General features: G+C 38.6%; 1 protein-coding gene across 1 annotated transcript; it reads right to left on the bottom strand.

Annotated features, from left to right (window-relative positions):
• Positions 1-326: 326 nt before the first annotated feature.
• Positions 327-11,145, bottom strand: LOC130566940 (eIF5-mimic protein 1-like). The gene is made up of 4 exons (XM_057354768.1): positions 11,071-11,145; positions 6,937-7,007; positions 4,347-4,523; positions 327-460 (listed from the first exon to the last, which is right to left on the bottom strand). Exons 2-4 carry the CDS (start codon positions 6,998-7,000, stop codon positions 327-329), a joined length of 375 nt encoding a protein of 124 aa, XP_057210751.1. The 5' UTR covers positions 7,001-7,007; positions 11,071-11,145.
• Positions 11,146-11,296: the final 151 nt, after the last annotated feature.

Below are 11,296 nucleotides of genomic sequence, written 5' to 3'. Positions count from 1 at the left end.
AGCCGGACCGATCTACTCTCACGAGGTGTGGTCTGTGCACATTCTACNGGGTGAGTAAATGATGACAGAACTTTCATTTTTGGATGAACTTGCCCTTTAAGGTTACGTTCTCAAAAAAGGTCAATTCAATTTTGGAAACCAACACACTTCTATTCACAATGACAAGTTATTGAGAGATTATTTTGAAATGCCACTGTATGAGTAACATACAAACTCTACTCGAGGGATTTGGATCCTAAGTACTTCTAATGCAATTTTGAAACAGGATCCCCGCTCGCTCCAACTGCTTGTTTTTCATATACAGTATAACAACGGAAAGCACAAGCTCATTGAACACAGTGAAGTGGGGTATTCACCTGAGCATAGCTGCGAACAGCAGTGTGGTTTTCTTCGGCCTTGAAGACACAATGTTCTGTCACCTTGGTCTTGTCCCCGTCGTCGATACGTGTTCCCCCGGGAGCTGAGAGAGGGAAAGTGAGGTTGCGAGTTAAAGCGCAAAATCTTCAGCATGTTCAGTCCTGTCACAGTTAACCCCTGCTTATAGGAAATGCCTCTGTGTGTTGTACACTCATAATCGTGATGTGCAGAAGATAATACAGCTATGATAATGACAACAAAACGTGCATTTAACAAAGCTTCAGCTAAATGCAAAACCCATTCCACTGTCACTATGTTGAGAGGCTTATAATGGTAAAGATCACCTACAGGAAGTCCTGTGATGCACAACAAAGGATTTGGAGTTAATCTCTTAACTCTTAAAACACAGTTAAAGGGAGTCTCTTGCACATCGCAGCATGCTGATGGAGTAATCTGATTGCTGACTAGACGCTTGACTAAACCGCTAGGGCTGAGCCAATTTTTTTCGATTAATTGTTTTTTTTAAATGCAGTCGATTCAATATCGAATTCAAACGTCATGAATCGATTTTTTTCTTTCATTTTCCACAAGCATTAAACATACTGTAAGAGATCATTAACGTGAATCTTATTGTTACTACTAGTCTTCTCCACTAGATGTCACTTTTGTTTTTACAACGGGGATGTTACAACAGCGAGCCTATCCTTCATTCCTTGCTTAATTAACATGGCGGATGCAATTATGTCATGTTTTGTTCAGACGAAGCGCATAATGACATACCGTGCGCCTTTTTGGATAAACCTTTTGTCATGGCTCTGCTTCCTTAGTCATGTTTTTCTTGGTACTGTAGCAGAGTCATGACAAAGTCTTTGGTTATGTGTGGAGAGAAACATATTATTGTCCGTTTGACAATAATATACGTTCTCTCCAGTGTCTTGTCATTGGCCCCATCCATCTTGTTTCCTCGTTATCCTTCCCTAAGTGTTTGATTACCCACACCTGCCCCGTGTCGTTATCCCTCGTTTGTCTTCCCTTTAAATACCCTCTTGTTTCTTTGTCTTGTGCTCGTGGATTGTACTATGTATGTGAGTGTACTGCGTGGTGTTTGTGTTCATGCTCGTGTTATCATCCGTGGTCCTGTTTTGTGCCTTGTATTATTTAAGATGTCTGGTCGTGTCCTTTAGTTTAGTTTATTGTTCATGTTTTCATTTTGTCCCCCTCGTGGGAAGTCTTTTGTTTATACATATATATTTCTTAGTTCTGTTTTTCCCCCCATTGTGGGTGTTTTTGTTCTGTTTTCTGTTTTGTTTAAAATAAAGATCTGTTAACCCCTTCACTGCCTGCCTGCGCTTGGGTTCTTCTCTCCACGCTCCAGTCGTGACACCTTTACTTTCATTCAGTGGGAAAATGACGGCAGTACTGGCCCGCGAGGCGTGGGCACGAGGTCTCACTTTCCCGGGCACAGGGCTTGTCTCTATCGCAGCGAGACTCTATGCAGGGAGAAGCAGCACCATACGGCGGCCGGTTCGCGAATAAAAGAATACAAAACGGCGTTCCAAACATCTGTCACTGTTATGTCATGTCCACTGTTTGGATATACATGAACACAATTCATCTGTAAGTTAGCACATGATAGATAGAGGCTACGCGCTGTGTTGTAGCCAATATCACTGCTCTTTGACATGTGTGTGTGGTGATTTTGTCAGACGATGACAGAAACAGAATCAGACTGACAACAGAAACAGAAAATATGTAAATGAGAACGGCTTTTTTGGGCAACAACCCAACTAACACAGTTACGCTGTGACGACGTATCTGGACCGGACCATATTCGTTAACACGACGTACCATAATAACGTTCCAGCGACGTAACTTTGTGATTCCTATATTCGTCATGACGACGTAACATTGGACTTGTTGGGACATGGTGATTACCTCCTGAAGACATACCTGGAACGTACCATATTCATCGCAGCGACGTACCAAATAAGGTTTCTGGGACGTGATGAGCACGTCCTAACGACCAAATAGTCACGTTGTTAAAATCTTTTTATTTAATTTAAACAATTATCATCCCTCACATGGAGGATTAAATTCATTCACCCCCCCACTCCCCGTCGACAGAAATGGTGAAGGGCTAATGCAATCAATCCCTCTCTGACATTATAACAGATTTTACTCTGATCATACATTTTCCATACAATAATATAATAAACAGAAATGACCAGATTCATTAATCAAATGACCAGTGTCCAGGTCATCTGAAGACGAGTACATCATGTCGCTACAACGTTCTTAACGGGATCAATTCACAACGATATTTGAGGACGTGGCTCAGACGTTTCTGTAACGTAAGCAAAAATGACCAGTGTCCAGGTTATCTGAAGACCAGTACATCACGTCGCTACAACGTTCTCCACGGGATTAATTCACAACGTTATTTGAGGACGTGGCTAGGACGTTTCTGGAACGTAAGCAAAAATGATAAGAAATGGAACGTTGCCAAGATGTCCTCAGAACGTGGCCACAAAGTAATGTCACAGTGACCAAATGAAGACGAACTGGCGACGTTGTCAGAACGTACTGTGTTAGCTGGGAAGCTGTATTAAAATACAGAATGTCCAGAGAGTAGAAGCGAAACGAGTCTGAAATTGCAACTCAAAAACTAGGAATGACGATGACGTCACGAATATGTTTATTAGTTTGTGACATCACCAAACGCCACGGTTCCACAAAGTCCTAGCTGCAAGTTTGTTGCTTTTCATTTCTTTTGAGTAATTCACCATCGTAATCTGATGTTTACAGTTCTTTATTAAGAAATATCTATATGATTTTTATGCATGTATTGAACTGAATCGAGAATCGAATCGAGAGCTTGAGAATCGAATCGGGACATCTGAATCGATACCCAGCCCTATAAACCGCTCTCCTTCCTCTCTCGTGTGCTGCCTTTGATTATAGCAAAGTCTCCGAGTAAACCTTTTAGCTGCAATTGGGTTGACAGAGACGTCAACATTCTGAAAACATCTCTGCCAGTGCCTGAGACTGAACTAATCCCAGATAAAACACCATGTGTATAATGTGTGAGAGGAGGTATGTAAACAAGTGAAGTGAAATGGAGTGCTTCTTGTCCAAGCAACAGTTAAATCAAGCATTTTTCCAAGCATTAAACATCCAAGCACTTAAAGTGGTTTATAAAAAAATATTTTTTTTTACCATGTGACAGGCCAAATGTCCCGCCTGTTACAGGACATTCTCATCTCTTATTTAAGGGTTGAGAATTAATAGTTAATGTAATATTTACATTATATAATACATATTACAAGTATTACTAAATTTGTATTATCTTAAAAAAGCCATGCTATGTTTTTGACACATTGTAATTTTTAATGCATTTCATTTAGTAATAGTATAAATAGGGACTTGGGACTGCAATTTAGTCCCAATGTTAAGTGACCTCATTTTGCTAATTCATTCCTTGCAAGTAACCAGCAAAACATGTATAATACATAATATATACTATACTGTATGTATGTATAATATATAACATATGTATAATGTCGATTTTACTTATAAAAAACTACACGATGAACATGGTGGACAGAGGAGAAACAGGGTGGACGCAACATAACAGGTTGGACAATAACATGAGTGGCATTTTATGCTAAACTCCATTTCTACTCATATGGTGAACAACAGGCTAACACGTGCTGACCTCGGAATAAGATTTTCAACATGTTGCATGCATAGAAATACATCGCATGAATTTATATGGACGTCTCTTGACATTGTAATGATGCTTACATCATTTCTATACCAACTGATGTTGCATCTGATGCTTTTGTTCGTGGACTTTCTCTCCTAGGACTTTAAAAACCAAATCGACTTGTGCACAGCCTGGACAAAGACTTAAATCTAAACATAATCTACATAAAAGTCCAATACTGGGATAGTACTGGGATGTTATGCATGTGCTATCGAGTTCTTACCAAGCATGCTCCCAGCGATGAGGATGTCAAACAGGGTGTCGGCATAGCGACGGTAGTCTAGTCTCGACCCAGTGACATCCAGGAACTTGGCTACAGCATCAAGATCACCACCTGCTTCGTTGAGGCCTTGAACGATCGTGTCTCGGAAAACCGTAGGCTCAAACTTCTCCTTTTCATCTGCAGGAACAAAAACAATAGAAGCACAACGCTGTCAGGGTCACATTTCTTTCAACCATCAGAATTTGCACTATTTTGATTCATATTAGACACTACTGGATGTCATGTTTGTTGTTGTTGTTGGCAATGCAACAGAAAGATACTGCTTTGAGTTCATGTTTAATCTGTATCCTGGAGCAGGCGATTACGCAGCATAATCCAATACAGTCACTATCATACCTAAAATGATGTTCCCTCGCCTATAGCTGCTGGCTAGAAATTCGGATTTTAGCATACACTCGAGAGCATGTGGAGTGTCTTCCTGTGAGATTTCACATTTGAAGAGCCAGTCGCACCTACCACGCAAGCAGAAAGCTAATGCGCTGTTGAAAAACGCCCTCACATTCGTCACAGTCAAAAGCTACTATTAAGTAACATTCCTAAGCTGTCAGCGGTGTCTAAAAGTGTTATACTTTTACCCATAATACCTGCATGGAAGATCAAATTAAAATCTGTATGACACATACTGTACAGTTTGAAATTGCAAAAATAAAACAAGTTTTTAAAACGTTTCTGCAGCTAAGACAACAGCTTTTCGGGTTCTCTCTTAAATTTGACTTGGCATCTATGGACCGCTAGGAAAAAGTCTCAGCGGTCTCAGTATTGTGTAATACATAAAGTACACAGTAGAACACAAACAGGCTATTAATGGAACGATGAGCCCTTGCCGCTGCATTGCTGATTGAGTGCCTGTGGCATGTGTTTAGGTGCCAAAGGTATGTGTGCTTTGGAACCTGTATTAAAGCCCCCCTAATCCAGAAAATGCACTTTTAAAGGTTGTTTTAACATATCTGTGTGTCAGGAGTGTGTGTACCGAACCACCCTAGAATGATAAAAATCCACCCATTCATATTTTTTAAATCCCCAATAAACCTCAACAGTCCTCTTGAATGAGCTGTTGGCATTCTCTCAGTAACTTGACGTCACATTGATTGAGCCCTCCCTATGACTGCTAATGGACTCTGCTGTCTCCGCCCTCATCCAGTTGTACACCGTCCGTCATTGTTTTCACGCTGGACTACTTACAGTGAGCTATAAGAATGCTTTGTAAACAAAAAGGTGTTTTTTTTGTTGGATGCAAGACTGAACATAAGTCTTCATTTACTCCCGACATCGAGCCTCTGAAGATACTGTGGATTAGTTTTATTTCTCAACGGAATGTGCAGAAGACATCAGGTGAAGTCACTTTACACTGGGATGCGTCACAAACGAATGTTAGTAAAATGCTGGATTCATAATTGGTCATGTTTTCAGTTTTTAAACATATGATGCGTTTGTCCCATGTATTGTCACGTATAAAAACAATGTGCACGTTGTAAAGACATAATGCATTCACTCCGAAAACAGCGTCCTCAGTTTTTAAACAAATAACGCGTTTGTCATGTTCTCTCACTTATACAAAACAATGTGTTTGGTTTTTAAAGATGATACAGTGTTTCTCATTCGCTTAATGGCCATTCTCTTCAGTTTTGTTGTTGGAAGCAATGGCTCACACAGCCCTGTTGCTTTCTGCTGGAAAGGGGGCGGAGACCAGCAGCTCATTTGCATTTAAAGAGACACACACTAAAACAGCCTGTTTTTCCTCGCTGGCAAAAATGGACATGTAGGGCACAGTATAATACAAGATCTGTGGTGTATTTTGAGCTGAAACTTCATAGACACATTCTGTGGACTCCTAAGATTTATACTACATGTTGTAAAAGGGCTACATTTGGTGGCCTTTAAAGGGCTAATTTACCCAAAACATGCCCCAAGTTAACCATTTGTCCAACGTTGCAATTTTTAACCACTCACAAACTTCTACCAGACTCAAATTAAACCACCCATCTCTCTTATCACCAATGCCCATCTCTCCAAAACCCCTCTCCAAAATATATGTCATCCAATCTGATGTAAGCAATCGCGAACATGAAAAAGGAATGCAGCCATTTGGTTGAATAGTTTTCTAAATAGCCAAAAACAGTGCATGACATTGTTTGACTTTGTTTAAAGATTCACCTACTACAGTATTTCCATCTCAAATGAAATGCCCACAATGAACTTATGCAAGTTAAAGCAGCAATTCGTAACTTGTGCCTCTATGTCGCAGTTTGAAAAACATTTGTTGGTTACTTCACATACTTATCTTTACATGAGCTTTAGTCAAATGTCAAAATAAAATTTCCGTAAAATCACACCCAACAGATCAACAATCGATTTATATTATAATTATTATATAATGACTAAATGTAAATGTAAATATACCGTGAATCGTGGTGAGTAAAAAGTTTTGAACACTGTTAAGATTTTTTTTACCAAATTGCAACTTTAAACCACAAACACAATTTAAACTAAGCAATCTGTATTAAGAAAATGTGTATGTGAATGGACTCACCCCTTTTCCTGGTCTTAAACCTCTGGCCTGTAAGCACTGGCTTCTGTTGCTTACCGGTATTCATAAAAGTCCTTTACATGCAAAGAAACAAAGCAGAAAAAAGTTACCTTAACATGAGCGCTCACTCACACACACAATACATTCACACCAACCACAATAACCCATGTATTGACACAAAACAACTCCTGTCCCGGTAATCTGTGCTTTACCAAAAACGAAATATCCACCAAGCACACACCTTGTTTACAATAGCGCACCGTACTAGGAGAAAAATGCAGGTGGTCTAAAAGCTCATGAGCTGAGAGGTGCTGTCCAGAGCGGAGTGAGAGCTCAAGCGAAAGCGAGCGCTCCGGCAAGCCTTTCGCTGCCCTGTGCTAAATATAGAGGGGCTCATCCCCGACAGAGTAAACTTCAGTCATGTAGTCCTGGGACACGTGTCGTATTACAGCAAGGGCATGTCTGATCACAGTTTACAGCCCTCTGTGTCTGTGTGTATTCAAGCAAACACAAAGCAAGCATACACACATGGAAACACATACACAAACATAAATCACTGCTGCCATCAGCTACTTACTGACACTTAGAAATGATGTTATGTGGGCACAGGTTTTGTAAACTAATAACAAGAATCTACAAAACAATACGGGGTAAACGAAGGCAACATATATATATATATATATAAACACCACTTACTGTCCATTACTGACCAACAGTATAGGGACTTAACTGTAAGGAGTCGATGTGAGTGACAGGCCAGATGATCACAGATCAATATTTCAAAGTTATTGAAATAACCTGCAAATGTGCATTTTGCAATGCGCAAATTGCAACTGAATGATTTTAATATTATTTTTAAATGAAAATGCTTAGTACTGCACCTTTAATATCACCAAGGTTTGTTTGTTTATTTGTGATAGTTTTACAAGCATCCGTTAGAATGGTGTAACATGTAGAGCACAACAGAACACGAACCAGAGAAACTTCAAATTTGAGTGTTATAGATGTGACATTTGCAGCCAAAACTTGAAATACAAATTCTCAGAGAACATATTTACTACCAATGTACTGATCCATCTGTTTTCATAAACATTAGAAAACTTGCATATCTAGCAAATACAGACATAACTTTTTTAATTGGTCTATCGATACCTAGAACACCAGAACCTGGCTTCAGATAGGGAGGCTCATGACGTATTTTTGTATGCAAAACCCAGAAGCGAGTGAGCATTTTAGGACTTCAGGTTCAATCGCTCCAAAGTCTATGGTTTTTTTTTAATGGGTTTTGGTAAATCGCCCGAAATAAGGACTGTGGTAAACAAAACCTCTAAATATTTTCACGTTTTATTATATGACATAAAACACACCAATTATAACCCGCTTGTGATTTTTTAAAGCCTTATTGTGTCTTAAAAACGGCGGTTGCTAACAAGTTGCTAAAAGCGACTACTTCCTTTGGCGGGGACGTTAGACGTCATCGCAGATATAAAGCTCACAAATAATGCAACATTGGCACAGGTCTCTTAAAACGTTGATGCGGATTCATTCACAGAGTAATTACTTACTTGGCGTTCACATTTTTAATAAAGTTTGAAAGAGTTGTCGGAGGCTTGGTGGTGGTGACGTTGATATCGAGCGACCTTAAATGTAGTCTGTTTATAGCATCGTGTTAGCTTTTTACTTTTACCTATTGTATTTCGGCATCAAAAGTAACAAATGTGGTGTTAATTTGCAAAGATTATCTTGATAGACAAAACGTGTCAACATCATAAACCTTTGTTAGAGCTTATTTTTTGCGATCTTCCAAAAGTAACCAGCGCGGCGCTTACTTCCGGGCTAGCCTACAAAATTGCGTCATCTCTGAGGTACTGGATTCATTTTGTGGATATAAAAGATTTTCCCAAACTAGACTGAGTGCGATTATATTCCTCTCTGCATTCCTCACTGTCAAAAAAATCTTAAATTTAAGTTTAAAAACATCCATGGTTTACTTGACTAAAATCATTTACAAAGCAAAAGGCCTCATGTTATTTTGTCTAACGCAAGTCCTTTTCCTCTGAACAATATCATGTACTCATGTGTAAGTCCCATGTGAGTTGTGAATTGTATCAACAATCACGTTCACCAGGGAAGAGCCCGCAAAGGAGATGATTTTGCTGATTGTCACCCAACCATTTCACCAAAGAAGTAAACTGTCCTTACATGATCCAGAGCACAACCTGACAAAACCAGTTGGCACCAGTGTCATGGAAAATTAAAAACACAGAGAGAGAGTGTGTGGCTAATGTTAGAAAGAAGTTGGTTTTTAATTACAACAGACAGGAGTCCCTGTGGTGTGACTGAGGCTTCCACATGACCAGAATCACTTCTCTCACACTCAGAATCACTCTGCAATTAACGCATCACACTGCTGCTGATCTGACACGACTCACTGTCACATAATTTTAATATTTTTTTTGGCTGTCAAAGTGCAAGCGCCGTTAGCAGGTCGAATTAAATTACAGACAAAAACCATTGGACAATCACTGGTGAGCAAAAACGTTGTTTCAGGAAAAATGTTTCAGGTTGGACTATGTTGTTGCAAAGTTGAATGTTTACAGTATGTCCCATTATACACTTCATCTAGTGTGTCGCCGGTCTCAATTTATAAGTGCTTCAGCACCAATAATAACACGCTTTCTATGGCATTCCTGGAAGAGAATGCAACCTGGTTTCAAAGTTAAAGTGATGTGTTAGGGACACTGCAAAGAACAGAAAGCTTTGACAGCATATAAATGTTAGAATGACATATGAAAATATTTCAAATACGAATATAAATATTACATCAAATCGGCAGGTCCATCCATTTAAAGTAGGGATGCACCGATATACAAATTGTGGCAGATAACGATAACCGATAATTCTTTAACATTGGACGCCGATAAATTGGCCGATATACAGCATCTAAATATTAATATAAAATACCCTAAGACTGAAACAAAAGGCAAAAAGTGGACGACTGCTTTTATTTGAAAACATTCACTGCAGAAAACAAGGTAACCATTAGTTCTCTTTTTCCCCTGAAAATCATGTACCAAACCTACTTTACACTAGTTAACGATTATTTAACCTTCAAACTTTTTTTGGTATATTTTTATTTAATAAACAAATTATACAGTAGATGTTCTTCCAGAGCAACCCTGAAAAGTGTTCTTAATAGCCACGTGTCTAACAGGTCTCAAGACAGAACGCATTTATACAGCAGTCTGATTCAAACAATATGCTTTTGTTCCTATAATTTACACATTCATAAATACTGTATCTACATACATCAACAATGATGAATGATCATAACAGAAAGACAGTACTGTACTGTATTTTAACTGTGAGCAGTGTGCAGCTGAAGAAGTTTAACCAGAGGAAATGATTTATGATTTATCGGCTATAATATATCGACCTACATTGTATTATCGGCTGATACCGATAACATTGAAAATGACCATTTATCGGCCGATATTGATATGGCCGATAATTTATCATGCATCCCTAATTTAAAGTCCATTATATGCAGTGGCAACAGTATGTAATTTTATTAATACTATTAACAAACACTATTGTATCATGTAGGCCTACGTTATAATTATTGACAAAATTAAGGTTTGGATAACTCAATTAACAATTAGGTATGCATTTTATGAAATTTGAATAATGTATTTTAACATTTACAAGACTTTTAGCTTTAGCATGCATGTACTTTTTTATTACAATCTTTCAAATACAGTATGCTCTCACGAGAAGTTTAAGTTAACGACATTAAGTACGAACAGAGAAAAAGGTTGCTCAGCGCATGCATCTGTTTCACTGTTGTCTATAATTAGACCTATTGCATCCCATAGAAATATTGTGTATAGAATCATAATGATTAAACAACGTAATCGTTATTACGTTCCTGTTTCATAAACTAACAACCTGACGTTTCTCTCTACCACCATTTAAAATGTAGCTTTGCGAACTATCCTTGTGTTTCAAGAGAAATGTATTCTTCACACAGACCAGACGTCAGTGTCACACAGAGATGCAAAAGAGATGAAACACGAATCGATTCATTGTGAGATATTTGTGTCATGTCATGTCATGTCGTGATGTGATTGTATTTACCTGTGTGTGATGCTCTCTGTGACGAGCCCGAACACCGCTGCACGCAGTATCTCACGCGAGTATTTGAGCAGGTCAGTTAAGTACAGCCGGACCGATCTACTCTCACGAGGTGTGGTCTGTGCACATTCTACTAATGATTATATTTTATTTAAATAAGTCTTAAAATATTTGATCTAAAATACATGTATATACGTATAGAAAATGTATATATATATATATAAAAGTA

Source organism: Triplophysa rosa, linkage group LG16, assembly GCF_024868665.1.
Source record: "Triplophysa rosa linkage group LG16, Trosa_1v2, whole genome shotgun sequence".
NCBI classification, from domain to species: domain Eukaryota; kingdom Metazoa; phylum Chordata; class Actinopteri; order Cypriniformes; family Nemacheilidae; genus Triplophysa; species Triplophysa rosa.
Note: the sequence above shows the minus strand (reverse complement) of the source record. Positions and strands in the feature narration are given on the sequence as shown.